The sequence below is a fragment of the Ambystoma mexicanum genome, chromosome 9 (assembly GCF_040938575.1).
Source record: "Ambystoma mexicanum isolate Mex_15411 chromosome 9, UKY_AmexF1_1, whole genome shotgun sequence".
In the NCBI taxonomy this organism is placed as follows: Eukaryota; Metazoa; Chordata; class Amphibia; order Caudata; family Ambystomatidae; genus Ambystoma; species Ambystoma mexicanum.
In genome coordinates, this window is record NC_090931.1 from 79,910,754 (window position 1) to 79,925,955 (window position 15,202).

Sequence of the window (15,202 nt, forward strand, 5' to 3'; positions counted from 1 at the left end):
TGTTGCCATTGTCTTCCGCTGGTTCTGATGTTAATAATTGAGGTTCGTTGGTCGGCAGCATTGTGATGTCTGATATATTGTTTGTGTTGTTCTGAATTGAGTTCATATCTTGCTCATCTAAACAGAGGGATGGCTCTGGGTCTTCTGCCACTACTGGTTGAGAGGTATTGCTCTTGTCAGTAATAAGCCAGCTGGTCAGCTTCCCCTCTTTTCCTGCAATACGTTTACGGGCACGTGCCGCTCTCTGTTTAGCTTTCCTCTGCCCCTTTTTGGGCGTGCTGCCTTCTGTCCGTCTTGAAATTTCCTCCACCGACTCTGCTGTATCGGGTAATGTGATTGTTACCATTTGACGCTTTCTTCTTCCAATCGCTTTTTTAGTCAAGCGTCTCTGTTTACGTGAGAAATAAATTTCCGAGTTGTTTGTGACATTTGAATCCTGGACCCCAAGGTCAGAGCCATCTGGGATAATAGCATTGATAGCTTCCGGTTCAGACTCCTTCTGTTTTTTTTTTCTGTGTCTCCTGTCGCCATTGAAAGGGTGACATCAAGTATCTTCCCACACATCTTCAGCAGAATATTGTATGCGAATTGTAAAGACGCAACAGATGCTTGCAAATCACCCAGGCTCGTGCAGGCTTCTCCTTGGTCACTGTTGTTTTCTGGTTCCAATGAATCTAATTGAACATCCAGGTTAGGGGAAGCAGACAGCCTGTCAAATGCTTCGCGTTGTGTGTCTATAATCTGGTGTTGATAGCTATTAATCCGATTACTCACATTACTTCCTGGCAGCGGAGTCATGGCTCTCTGCATGGATAGGCAGATGTCTAGCAATTAATTATTATCAATTGCACTATCCCCTAGACCCACTGAATTGTTAGTCATACTGTGACTGTCAGGCTCCTTCTCCACATTTGGTGGTGGACTTGTTGGGTTAGGGGTGCCCGGAGGTAGAAAGAAGTCAGTGATGGCACCTTTTTCCATTGGTGCAGGTTTAGTGCCCTTGCCCTTGTTCAACCCTATTGTAGTAGTCCTGCCCTTCTGATTACGGAGGTTGTAATCAGTGGCAGAACACTTCTTGACAGTTAACATAGTAAGTCTTTTCCTTCCCTTCTGTGACAGATCTAGGCAAATTGGGGATATACCATTGGCGAAGAAGTCAGGGAATCGATTAGTTAATTAAACAGTTAGAAAATAGAGTTGCTGAGGCTATTCTTTGCCAGTAGTATTGATAGATGTTAGATCACCTCCGCCTTTGTGGGCAGCCTGCCCAGCTGAGTTGCCTGTTGCTGATACTCTAAAGCAATCACTCCAGAGCTGCCAGGCATTGGAGAACGCAGGCAGGTTTTCTTGGTGATGACTTCTATGTGAATCCACTTGTAGTTGAAACAGTTGGTTCAGGGACTCGGATGGCGCTTACAGTCAGTAGGCTACACGTGTCATTTGATAATTATTTAACACAGTAGATTTGAAATGTGTGCAAGGCTCAATGGCATAGCCTACAGTCTCCTTGACACAGCAAAAGGAGGGAGTGACTGAGGCCAATGCTTATGGATCACTCCCTCTCTTACCTCAATTGGCAGACTATTAGCCGTTACTACAGGGAGTGTGAGAGGAAGTGCTGGGAGCAAGAAGGGGCTCCGGGCAGCTCTGGAAAGTACAGTGCCACGCCGCAAGGGCTAGTGGGGGGGAAGGGGGAAATCGGCACTCCACCTCCCAAGGTGCCCGCACCTCGAGTTAAATGTCGGCACTGACGGCACCTCAGCCCAGACAGAGAGGGCGTGGGGAGGTTTAGCAGAGTCCCCCAAATCGCCGCTCTCTAAGCCTCACCTCTCCTCTCCTATATGCAAGCTCGCTCCAGTCACGCGAGTCCTGCGCTCCTGGACCGCTCCTGGACCGCTGCGGAAGAACCGCAGCTCCACTCCGCTCCGCTCCGAAACGCTGCTCTCAGGGCCCCAGAGCGAACACTCGCCAGCCTCAGCTACCGGCTTCTGGCTTCCAGCTTACGTCCACTAGAGAAAAGCACCCTGTGGTCCAGCACGTCAAGCCGCACCAACGATTACACTCGCAGTCACTGTCCGAGTGTGCCGTGGCCGCTACAGCAACCAGCTGTAAATTTACCACCGGAGGGAAAATAGCCCTGTATGCGGATGACATCATGCTCTTCACGGTAGACCCAAAAAATACAATGCCCAGAGCGATGGCTCAGCTGGAGGAATTCAGACAGGTCTCGGGGTGCTCTATAAACTTCCCCAAATCAAAAGCCATGAACATAAAGGCAAGGAGAGAAGAGATCGAGACATTGGAGAGGACATTCCAGATGAGCTGGGTGGAAAGAAAACTGGAATACTTAGGAATCCACCTTGCTAGAGAACCACACAAGCTATATCAGACAAACATAATCCCGCTGTGGAAACAGCTACAGGAAGATATGCGCAGGTGGGACTCTCAGGAACTGTCCTGGTTCGCCCACATCACAGCGGTCAAAATGACCATTCTCCCCCGTCTCCTCTATGTAATAAGCTCACTGCCAGTGCCAATACCGCCTGCCAAGATCCGAGAATTGCAAAATGCGGAATTCAAATTTATATGACATAATAAGAAACCTAGGATCCAGAAACGAATTCTAATGCGCTCTCCCCTCCTGGGCGGCCTGGGAGCCCCAGAAATGGACAGATACATCTTGGCAGCACAACTAGCACCAATGCTGAGGTGGGCAAAACCAGAGGACCATAAAGGATGGTGCAGAATCGAACAAACAGCCTCATCGACTCCCCTAATAGCCCTGCTGAGCTTGAGGAAAGAAAACCGAGACAACAGAGATGCCCTACTGGAAATGACAAAGAGGTCACTGCAAAGTTGGGATAAAGCCCGGAAAAAGAAACACATTCCGAGTGGAATGGGACTATTTTCGCCACTGATGTACAACCTAGATTTCACACTGGGTCTTCAGCGTGGATTTTGGGCGGGTTGGTCAGGGGCGGAAACTATCTACCTGAAAGACATGTTCAAAGACGGCTCCCCACTGCTCTTCACAGATTGCCAGCAGGAATTCAATATAGGAGAAAATGAACGCTATAGATATGCACAAATAAGGCACTGGATTACCCACCCAACGGTGAAGAAAGCAGGCACGAGAAAACCATCAGGTTTAGAACTCTCTCTTCAGGAAGGCAACACGGCGAAAGGGGTCTCCAGACTCTACAAACTGCTCTCCAACGACCAGCCGACCGACAACCTCACATACAAAATGAACTGGGAAAGAGACATGCAAGAATCACTAACGGAGGAGGAATGGTACCAAGTATGGGCGCGGGCACACAGCACCTCCAGATGCACCACGATAAAGGAATCAGCATACAAACTATGCATCAGGTGGTATATGTCCCCAAACCACATTCATAAAATTACAAAGTCATATTCACCAAATTGCTGGAGGAACTACGGTGAGAAGGGAGACCAATTCCATATGTGGTGGACATGCCCTAAAGCGGTTGCCTACTGGAAAGAAATACTAAGCTACATAAAGGACATTTCAGGGGTTGATCTGCCGAGATCCCCGAAGACAATTCTCTTGGGAGTCCCTATAGAAGGGAAATATGCAATGTCAGGAACGACAGCCAAGCTTATTACTCACCTATTATCAGCAGCAAGAATGACCCTTGCACAAAATTGGAAAAACAAAGAGGGCCCAATCTCAGTATGCTGGTGGGTTAAGATCTGGGGAGTAATGGCTGTGGAGAAGATATGCGCCATCAGTACTGATAAATACCTAAGACACTTAACTATCTGGAACCCATTCCATGAACATGTACGGGACAGAGAAGCCCACTTCTTCAAACCCTGTCTGCTCCGGAACACACATGTAATCTGAACTCTCCCAAACACAAAGTCATTGAGATACTAATGTCAGGGGGGGGAATTCTAAATAGTCTGGACTTTAAAGTGTAAAATAGTGCTTAAAGTTGGGGGCAAGAGGGAGTTATAAGGGATGGGTGGGTAGAGGAGTGGAGGAGGGGGGAGGAGGGAGGAGGGAGGAAAGGAATCGAAGACCGAAAATTCTCGAAGGTAATGCGAACTTCGACGAACTGTAAGACATGAACATAAGTAAATGCAGAGCCTAAGTGATTATTGTTTACAAATGTTATGTTGTAATTACCTATATGCCTTCGAACCAAAAATAACCATGGTTTGAAAAAAAGAGTAAGGAAGTGAGAGGACATCCAGGATTTAATAGCAGAGAGGCAAGAAGAAAGCTTGTGATGGATGTCGGAGAGAAGGAGAGGAAGAGCTGGGTATCATCCGCGGAGGTGGCCCTCCTGCAGTGAGCTCGGGCCATGGGTGGGGAGTGATCCATGCTTCTACCAGCGGAGCTCATGTGAGAGGAATGAGAAGGGAAGAAAAGGAAACATCCCTGGGAGAGAGACGTGGTGAGAGAGCGTGTCTCCAGGATCCACGTGCAGAATGGATGTTCCAGTCAGCCCATGTTCAAGACTTGAAATGTCCTCAGAAAGGGGAAATGTACTCCTTTCACCCAAGGGCCTCTCAGGTCCTAGGGCACAAACAAGTGCAGGAGTCCCGGCAAAGGAAAAATTAGTCCTGCTGGGCAGTTGCACACAGGTAGTTAAACTTCAGGCACCAAGGAGGAGTATTCTGTCCCTGAAATCAGTGCAGCAACTCTTGGGTGTCGATGGACAACTATTCCATGTTATGTCACTGACGATGTGTACGGACTCTCACGTTCCCCTCTGGTCCCCTCAAACATCTGGTGAGGATGGGAGGAATCAAGAAGAAAGATTGGTTGGGGGTAGGACTGTTCTCTGTCTTGTGAAAAGCCCTTGACGGCAACACTCTGCCAATAGTGTCGCCCTGCCTGCCCTACCATCTATGAACCCGAGCGATGTGGCCTCTGGTGCAGATTATTCCAGCCCCTGAACTGGGACACCAACTGCCCAATTATCCTGCCAGAAAGGAAGGAAGATAGGACTGGCCAGGACTGCTACCCTATCAACAGCAGCAACTCCCGCCTGACGCAGAAGAAGTGGCTGAGACATCCTGCCACATTGGTTGGGGGAAAAGGAAAGAAGGAGCAGTGCCCCCCCCCACCCGCAGCAGTAGAGGAAGTGACTCAGAGACCCTGTCACCTGGGTCCGGCCAACCAACATCTCGCTGCCTGACACCGGGCACCAAGAAGCTCTGTAACAAACAGGAGAGGGTTGCAGCTCTGCATGAGTGCTGGTGTGCCCTCCTGTGCCGCTACAGTAAAGAGACACTCCTGCCTGGGGGAGCGTGGCCAAGAAGAGGGGGTGGGTAACATGAGGTCACCCCATGCCCTGTCAACATCATGTGGCACAGCCTAGACGATCTGCTACCAGCATCTCTCTGCCCTGCCCCAACATCAGGAGACTAAACCGATGTGGCCCCTGATGCGGCTTTGCCTGCCTTTTGGAACCGTGCCATCAACGGACTTTGGTCTGTGGTAGTGACTATCCCGAATGGACACTGATTTTGAAGAGATTTGGCCTCCTGCAGGTGCTCAAGGAGGACTCAGTAAACATGTGTATTGATGCTGTGAGCCTGCATGGAAGGTATATATGCTTAAAGTGGCCCCAGTTAAAATGCATGCGAAGCTGGGCTCCCGCGTTTTGTAGGCATGCTCGATATGGTGCCAGCAGCTAACAATGGCGTCATTCATTGGTGTAGGTTCCACTTACCCTAGGTTAATAAATGGTCTTGTAAGATGGGGTAGAAGTGCCAATGTACCACCAGTAGTTCGCCAGCCATGTGGGGTATATTTAAAGGCCCCAAACAGAAGTCCCTTTCACATGAACAGCAGCTATTTAAACACTGCAACCAAAAACAGCCTGGCTTTTGCTTTCCCTGTCACATGAATGGCAGGAATGTAAACACTGCAACCAAAAATGGCCCGGCTTTGCTTTCCCTGTCACATGAATGGAAGGAACGTAAACTCTACAACAAAAACGGCACGGCTTTTGCTTTTATTTCACATGAGTGGCAAGAATGTAAACACTGCAACAAAAGCGGCCTGACTTTTTCTTTTTGTTCATGCTAAATTAAAGAAGCTTGGGGAAAGGGGCCTTACCTGTCCTTATCAATAGACCAGCAGCAATGTAATTCACCCAAGCAGAAGGAATCAAAGAATCCTGTGACCTGGAAAATAGGATTTTCAAACATTAAAAGCAAAAACGGCTTGCACATGTGTTTGCAAACAAAAACGGCTTTAAAAAGCCACAATGGGAAAAGATATCACTGCTCACAGAAAAATGCCAGGAAAGCAGAACTCCAGTGACAGTTGGAGAGACAATTACTTCAGGAAAACCCTGTTCTGGCTGGTGGCAGAAAAGGCACAATGAAAAACCCCACTCCAGCTGGATGTCGCCCCTCCCAGCTAACAACCCTGGAATAAAATGTGATGCTGCTGAAGGCGTCAAACTTCCCTATTCTGCAGACTGGCTGGCAATGAAAGCAGTTAAATCAAGGGATTTCAAAGAAGCTAATCCTTGGCTAAAGCATGACGAAAAGGTGTGCGCCCTTGTTTTACCCACTTCAAAAGAGCCCACACTGACTTCAAAGGGACTCATAAAAAAAAACTCTTGTCACAGGTGAGACCAGGGAGACAGATGGCTGTGGGGGATGACGCAGCCTTCCCATATGGTGAACAGACACTCCCAATTAATATTAAAAGACTATTTTCGTTTTAGGCATTTTCCGCAGCCATCAGACTGAGGATTGATTTCAATTTTATGCCATTTTTCATGTAATTTCAGGCGGTTTTGGGGATATAAATTGTATTTACCTGCAACGACTCTGGGAACTGTAATGGCCAATTATGGCTAATCTGAACATGTGACAAGTATGGGAATGGGTGAAAAGATGTAAATTGAAATTAGGAATATGCTTGATAACTTACATATTCATAACTGTTGTACATTTTATGAAAACGACAAAAATGTGACACATGGCCATGCTACATCGTACGGATTGGGCGGTCGGCTTATTTAATTCCCCATGATCAGCTTAAACAGAATCTGTTTTATATGGCAGTGGCTAGTACAATTAGGAAGTTATGATACATAACTAGTTTTTGCCAAAAAGTTATAAGGAGAACAAAAGGATGATGATAAATGGAAAAAGACAGATGGTGATCTCCTCCCCTGAACCAATCCTGGCTGGAGGCGTAGAGAGAGATGGTAACTGTCCAATCCTAGCGGCAGGGATAATTACAGGGTACTCCCCCTAGATTTTAAAAGTAGTGATGTCATTTCTGCTATATAAGGGGGACTGTACTAGGGCACCAGACACACACACAAAAACCGGGGAGACTGAAAAGGAGGATGGAGAGAAGGCTGCTGAACCTTATCATCTTTGAGAGTGGAGTGACCAGACCCCTGCCCTTTATTTCCAGTGTCCTGGGATGAAGCTTGCTTTCCTGAAACCTTAAACAAAGGCTTGCTATGTAAGTAGCAATAACCCCAGCTTTAAATTGCATAAATCCTTCATTTTTGTAGCAGTGAATCCTTTATTTCCCCATTGAAAACCCCAACTGCATGTGTAGTACAGTCATCTCCCATAGAAGAATCATGTTTTCCTGCATATGTTAGCATATCCCCATTCAGAAAACCCCACGGTTGTCTGTGTAAATCCTTAGTATTTTTGTAAGTAAATCAATTAATTCCCCCATTGAATTTCATGGATTGGGATCGCTGGAATTCGAAACGAACAATCTTGTTCCCATGTTTTTATTTAATTGTTATAGTCATTAAAGTGTTGCCCCAAAAGTATTATTCCCCTTGTGAGCTGAAAACCGAATTTGTCTGTGTATTGAGTGCGTTACCAAACAAATTCCTATTTGCATCTGTCAGTTTAAACCCCAACTGGTTTCATTAGTGTGAGCAATCCCTTTGCCTAGAAGTCTACCTGTTATGTGCCTCTGTCCTTGTCACTGAAAACCGATTTTCCTATTGTAAGCTAAACCCCTTCCCAGAGCTGCCTGTCATTGTAAGCCTCAGTGCAAACAAACTTCCATTTGCCAATGTATTGTCCCTTTGCATTTGCTTTCTCCCAAAAAACTGATTGTCCTACTTCATTTCTATTTTGCCCTGGTGTGCTGATTAGTATTCTCTAAAACGTTGCCTATATCCTAAGTGTAAGCAATTCAAATGTTCTTCTATTCTGTCCCCTAGTAGTTGTGAGAAATAGTAAAAACCCCATTCTTCCATTTTGCTCCAAAAACAGGTTTTCCCTTTCTTTGCTGGCTTCCCATCTTGTGGTGGTGGGCTTCACCCCAAATCCAATTTTCCCCCTATATTCCTACTCCTTGCCACTGCCTTCCATTCAAAGAAATAAAGTTTAATTTTAATTGAGGTTTGGGGTGAGAGTTGCAGGGGGAGTGCTAAACTGTAGGTGCTATCACTTTGTGGTAAATTGCTCTTTTTCTGTTCTGTCATTAAAAAAACCAAATTAACTGTAATAGTATATCTTAGCCTGGTTGTTTTGCTGAGATTATTGCATTTTGTGTTGCCACAACATTGGTGGCTGTGTCCTTGGTTGCTTTTCCTTTTTCATTAAATAATAAATTAATAAATATCGTATTGCTACACACAAGCCTGGTTCCTGGTCTCTTAGGTACAGTCCTTGATATGTGTTATATGTCTGCAATTACCAGAGTCCCTCTGTGTCATTGGGTCATTCCACGATTTGTTTATGCTATCATTTCTGTGTGGCCTAAGTATTGTCGTTCTGTAATGGGGGCGAGTTGGATCTTTGTGTGATGTAATGACAGACATGATGTTTGGCTATATACGGCGTGTTGTAAAAAACAATTTTTAAACTTTTTTTTTAAAGCAAAAGCATGCACGTTTATTTCTCGGGGTGCAGGAAGGGCGAGCTTTCCAGAGTCTGAGAGTTATCACTTAATGGAGTAAAAGGAAGGCTGGCGGAGGGGAGAAAGAAAGGGTTGAAGGCAAATGGTAAGAACAGGCGGGGGACAAGCAGAGAGTGTACACATCAAGATGGGGCCTGGCTTGGAATCATTCCACCCACTGTACAGGCTCGACCCACTCCATGGACTTCAATGGGAACTCCCACTCAGCAACGCACTATCAAAGGAAGCCGTTACAAAGCAATGTTTACCCCCATTGACTTCAAAGGGCTCAGCCTTCACAACACTGGATATCCCCCTCCTCCGAGACCCAACGGGTAGTGGGCGCCTCCGGGGCTGCGGGTGGGGTCTTTTCAGTACTCACCGAGCTCAAAGGGTTGGGCATTCGGAGAGGGGAGGGGGCGGGGGGGTTAGCCAATGAAGAGGGGTCTAGGGGTCGGGGTCCCCCCTTGTTGCTTTCACTCTGCGCCCATCCGCCTCTTCTGCAACTCAGTCTCTCAGTCCCTCGCTGTCTCCTCCTCCCCTTCCTGCTGTTCCTCTGCTACTTTCCCTTCACTTTTGTCTCCTCCTCCTCCTCCTCCCTCGCTCTACCTCTCCCTGCCCCACCCACATGTCTAACCTTTAACGTGCATCCTCTTTTTAAGTTCACGCACTCCCACTTTGTCTGCTCATTACTCCTCTCTCCCCCACCCTTTATCTCTCTTTTTCTTTCCCTCATCCCCCATCTCTCTGCTCCTTGCTCTTTATTTAACTATCCCCTTCGCTCGCTCTCTTCACCCCGCCCCCTTTTGCTCTCTCTTCCCTTCTCTCCCCATTTTATTTTCTGGCTGCTCTTTCTCTCCTTGAATCTTTTGCTCACTCTGCCCCTCTTCATTTTAATGTCCCCCCTCTTTATTTTTCTCCACCCCACCTTTATTTCTTCCACTTTCTCTGTTTTGTTTCACTTCCCTGTTCTACCTTGCGCTCTCTTTCTTTCCCCCTCTCCCTTCGCCCCCTCTTTCACACACTCACTCTCGATCCATCCACTCCCTCACCTTCCCCTCCTTTCTCTTACTCTCACTTTCCCTCTTTTCTCTTACAACCCCCCGCCCTCTCGTTCTCTTTTAACCCCGTCTCTGACTCACCCTCCTCCTCGCTCTCTCTTTCTTTCGCTTTCATCTGTCTCTGTGCCCACTTTTATTGTGTGCGAGCCTCGCCTGCCCCCCCCCTTTACCTGGTCAGTTTTTGTATTTGCTGGGTTAAATTACTGTTTCCAATGCTGGAAATGGGACAGCATTAGTCTGGAATTCCAATGAGGGGGCGGGGGGATTAGCAGTGTTTGATGTAGTGGTGCTAGGGGGTAAATTCACGCGAAAGGCTTGTAAAACGTGTAAAAACAATAAATGAAAAAGATGTCTTCCAATGTGCATAAATCAGATAATAAATCGACCTGACAATACAGTTGAGCAGGAAGACTACTACTATTCTTGCTTTATGTTCTGCATCTTAAATGGAAGCCTGCAATGACCGGCATGCAGATTAATGCAAGCATAACAAAGCCTCTGGCCCTTGAAAGTAATATTGCAAGGAACAGCAACTGCTTGTAGCCATTTCATACAGCAGGCATATTTATAGCACTACTCTCCCATTTTTTTATCACCCACCTTTCACAGCTATTGGGACACAATAGCCACTCCTTGTCATTCACTGCTGCGGTGTCTCATCAGTCAAACCTATATTGCACTTTTATGTGCTTAAATTGAAGAAGAAAAACGTATTATAATAAGCCAGAGAAGAGCTCTGATGAGCTTGGAATGTCTCTGAAGGCCGATAACAGCTGATCACTGGGGGTGCAGTGTCTTAAAATGAGTGGCTCAGCAAGGGCACGGGTTGTTTTTACTGGATTCAGGGTACTTGGCGACGTTTTTTTGTCCGATTCCAAAACTCAGAAAATCAAGCACAGTTACTGCACTGGGTATAAAAATAAACTGAGATGCGCCTAAGATTACATCACATGGAACAGGAATCTTGGACATGAACTCGGGTGCTAGCCAGGCCTGTGCAAAGATGATTACCACCCTACATAAAATGCAATGTTGTTGGCAACAGAGCCTGGCACTGGTTCAACATGTGCTTTCATGAGTAGGCAATCTGGCAGTCATCAATTGGTGGCACTGTAGACGGGTGCCTAGTCTTGCCTTGACCTAGGAATGGCTGTGTGGTGGGTAATGATGTATATATACTGGGACAACATTGTGTTCAAAATTAGCACAGGTGAGGCAGTCAATGACAATGATCAGTATTTGGGCTTCATCTGGTGGTAAAAGCATGCTTCGTTGGCATTCCCAGGGCTGCTGCCACCTGCCTCCCCACCCCCCAAACACCACCCACTCCTCAGTCGTTTTATTTTTGGCTATTCGGTGGCACTGAACGCATTGCTTGTAAGCCAAAACTATTCTCATGGGAAGTGAAGCTAGAAGGGAGATGTGGTACTTGACTGACTGCCCATGGCCATGCTTCTCCCTAAAGCCCTTCCCACAAACTCCTTACCCCTCCCCGCCCAAAGCATTCCCTTGGATCTCTTTCAGAAAGCTCTGCCAAACAGTAACATCAAACGTTATTCTGTGAATGGCCTGCCAGTGTTATTTCTAGGTGTTCTTCTGACGATTATTGGCTTAACTGCAGCTGTAAATGTGCTGCTGGTGTAATGAAACTGTCTTAGTCAAGTGTGCCGTCGGCCACTTGGCCCATAATCAATATGCGTGTCCTCAGATCCGAAGCCCTGTTAAAAAGGAACAAGCACTGCCAAAGCCTACAGGGTTGGTAGTACCATTATTGAAGTGCATGGCAAAGGCCTGTCCCATGCCTACACAAAACTGTTGGCATTGGCAATGCTTGTTTAAAAAGTGAGCTTCGGCCAGCCTGCTTTAGAAGCAGACTTTCTCAGATGAAAGGTAAATACTGTGTACGAGTTTCACGGAACGCAAACTGGCAGAAACAACATACACGCACCAAACAGATTAATATGTCACTTCCAAACCTTTCTTTGGTAGTTCAAATAGTGTGAAAATATACAAAAACCACAAAAGCTGGTGTTTTGATAACTTTTGTTGCACTAACTGAACATGTCATGCTAGGATGGAATAATACAAGAGCCTCTGAAATCACAAAGATCTTCACAAGGTGGCAAAAAGCACACACAAATAAATTAGGTGAAGGAAGTAGTGACAAGAGTTTAGTTTTAAATATTGCTTAGGCCCTGCACTAAATTTGTGACAACCAGCATGGGACAACTTGAGGTTACAGTAACACCCCACATGGCCATTGGTGGCTTTTAGACACGCTGAGGACCAGCAGAGCATTGCACAAAGCACTAGACTCCCAACCAAAAGTTACAAAAGGCACTTCCTACCAATAAATCTGTCTGAAACCTGTGCCCTTCCGTTTTCTGAATGCATCCTGTTCTGCCCCTGGCATTGTGTGGGCGGTTGTTCTGCGCATAGATATGTAAATTAGCATGGCCATGGTCAGTCAATTGGTGTGTAAATAACCAAATGACCACACACTGTGTGTTCCTCCTCACATGCAGGGTTCAAAATTGATGTGAGTTGAGAGCTTTTTAGCTCCTGCTTCTAGCATAGTAGAGACTGGTTAGCATGAAGCCATCAGCTATCAGGAGCTACTTTTGGCTCCTAGGAGCAACTGGTGCCTTCCAAACATGTAAATGTGGCATTAACCTTGAGTATTTGAGAATGTTAATAAAGAAGATTTAGAACACTTCTAATACACATTTAAACACAATGGTTCATACAAAATGGTCAAAATGTTAAAGGAGCGTCTCTGGTAGCTCCTGTTCACAGGGTGATGCCCGACACCCAGGAGCTGGTTTTGGCTCCTGCTCATCGAATCTCAATTTCAAACCCTGCACATGTTATCTCCCTCGCACCTCCGATGCAATAGTTTCGGCTTATAGATGTCACTCTAGTGCCACCTAGTAGCCAAAATTTAAAAATATGTGTGCCCTTTGTTGATTTCAGTGATACAAATGCCATATTAACACAGAAAGGTATTTGTACGCCATGTGGTGCATGTCGTTGGAAAGGGGTTTGGTACATATAACACAAACACATGGCAAAATAATGTTTCTGGTTACAGCTCTGGAATGATTTTATTTTAGTTCTATTGAGGCTCTATAAAATGCTACCGTTAGTCTTCCAGCACTGGGAACAGCTGATCACTGCAGGTGCAATGTTGTGTGGTATGCACATCAGCTAACAGGCCACAAACTCCCGCTTCCCACCGCGCCCCCCCACCTTCCCCCACACCACCTCTAGCCCATCCTTGGAAGTTCAGCTCCACTTCAGAGCGCCTTAGCAATGTACTGTGGTTATACAAACTAGCTCAAAGGATGCATTTTGCTCCTGAAAATTGTCTTTGTTTTAGAGGGCAATGCTATTTTATGCATAGCGTTATCAACCCAAGACAGAAAAGTTTACAAAAAACATAAATCACATGCAATGAAGTTCCTTGATCAAGTCATCCCTCCAATGACCTTGCAGAATTTTCCAGACTGTGTTTCCCAAATATCTCAGAGTCAGTGTCATTGAAAATTCTCTCCATGCACAGTGATGCAAGGAGGTGACAGAAAGCCTGGGGTGTTGCTAGGTCTGGAAAAGATCAGGGACTGCGCTAATGTCGGGACTGGCGGGACTCAGGGCTAGTTAGCATTTTGGTTGTAGCACCTGAGCTTCTATCCGGGCTACAACCAAAAGACCCAGGGCTACAGCCCCCTCATGCCCCCCCCCTAGCAACGCCTCTGCAGAAAGCCCATTTCAGGCATGATCAGGATCATCGTTTTTTATTGACTACCTTTTTTATGTTATGTTATCCAATATTTATATTGCGCCCATCACCACCGTAGTGATTTTACAGCCAGCCTTGTTTAATTTCTCAATGGTATATTACTTTTCCAGACCCCCTCAACTTTCACGTGGGTATTCTGAGGAGTCCACCCAGTTCTGTTTATTTCCCCCATTGGATTCTGCACTTGTCGTTTTTTTTTGTTTCCCTTTTGAAATGTAGTAAAAACCACAACTCAGAATTCAAAACAAAAACAGGAGTGGGTAACATTCTCATGCAGCTGAAAACTTGAGAGCTCTTTTGCATTTTTTAAATACAAGTTCAACTTTCTATGGTTTGTCTATTTCGTAAAGTGATACTGATAATCCAAGAACTATTGGCACTTAATTACCATGATGTATCTTGGTGTTCCTTTCCAGTTTCTACTCCGTTCCAACATGGCCGCCTCGTTGATCTAGAGCTTTCCTCTATCACACGTGACTTATGGTTCTTGTCCGTGGTTTATGTTGCTAGTCAGAAGAGGCAGCGTCCAGTCTGTGCTCTAGAGTGTCCGCTCTGATTGGCTGATAGCGCACGCCCATCTGTGAGGTCACAGAAAGGTGTTTTGTAACTTTTCTGCATTCTCTTTGATTCTGATACATTGTGGCACATTGGTGATAGGGTTAGAAGGCGCTACACCACCGCAGAGTGAACGAGTTCCGGGCTTTGCAACGGCGATAGAGGTGAGTGAGCTGCTAGGAGCCTGGGGCTGTGCAGCACATGCACGTGGGTAGGTGAGTGAGAGTGCGCAACACACAGGAGGTGAGTGAGCTATTTGTGTGTGGCACAGTTAAGTTCTCAGCAGCACGAATCTTTCCAACACTCAAGAGCGCCTAGAAGCTTGGCAATAATAATAATAATAATCCATGGGATTTTTATATAGCGCTTCATGCTGGATTTTGTTCATCCTCTAAGCACTGCAAGGATGAGTTATGCCGGTACTGAATGTATCGAGCTCTGAAGACTGAAGGGAACACTCGATCTTGCCACGGGAATAGAACGTGATAAGTACAACCTTTTGCCCGGTGTATGAGGCGAGCGCTTAACTCCTGAGCCTTCTACCCAGTCAAAGTGTGTGCAAACTACACAGGAATACGTGAGATCAAAGGACGGGGGGTCAGTACAGCACAGGCACTTTGATTGAGCTTCTGGGATCCTTTGTCATGCAACATGCAAAGGGCGAGGTGACTCCCATGACGGGGGTCTGTAGTTTCACCTACAAATGCATCTTTTCCAGCAGGCCTGTGCCACATTGGGGAGGAAGTTCCCCGACCACCCAAACAATGCTTGTCCCCTCAGTGCGAACATATTCGTGGTTGCAGCTGTAACTCTCCCCAGTTCCTTGAGGGTGATCTCTGCACTACCCACCGCAAATGTGCGATTTACAAATATCAACCAGAATGAGAGCTGAAGTTTTTCGCTGCT

The 15,202-nt window shown here is 46.3% G+C and overlaps 2 protein-coding genes across 9 annotated transcripts in view; one reads left to right on the forward strand and one right to left on the reverse strand.

The window, feature by feature from the left end:
- Positions 1 to 9,445, reverse strand: part of TIRAP (TIR domain containing adaptor protein) — a 156,922-nt gene extending 147,477 nt beyond the window's left edge. For 7 of the 8 annotated variants that reach the window (XM_069614198.1, XM_069614197.1, XM_069614195.1 and 4 more), the window contains exons 1-2: positions 9,264 to 9,445; positions 6,101 to 6,168 (exon numbers count right to left, since the gene is read on the reverse strand). Coding sequence is in view for 2 of the 8 variants with exons in the window: in XM_069614199.1 (XP_069470300.1) it covers positions 6,101 to 6,168; positions 9,264 to 9,284 (89 nt within the window). In the remaining 6 variants the exon portion in view is untranslated. Of the gene's footprint in view, positions 1 to 6,100; positions 6,169 to 9,150 lie in introns of all 8 variants that reach the window. The other variant, XM_069614200.1, reaches the window with a different exon arrangement.
- A 4,823-nt stretch (positions 9,446 to 14,268) lies between these two features.
- LOC138487675 (cryptochrome-1-like) overlaps positions 14,269 to 15,202 on the forward strand; it is a 137,169-nt gene continuing 136,235 nt past the window's right edge. Inside the window, exon 1 of the mRNA XM_069614201.1 lies at positions 14,269 to 14,460. The gene's annotated coding sequence lies outside the window, so the exon portion shown is untranslated. The remainder of the gene's footprint in view (positions 14,461 to 15,202) is intronic.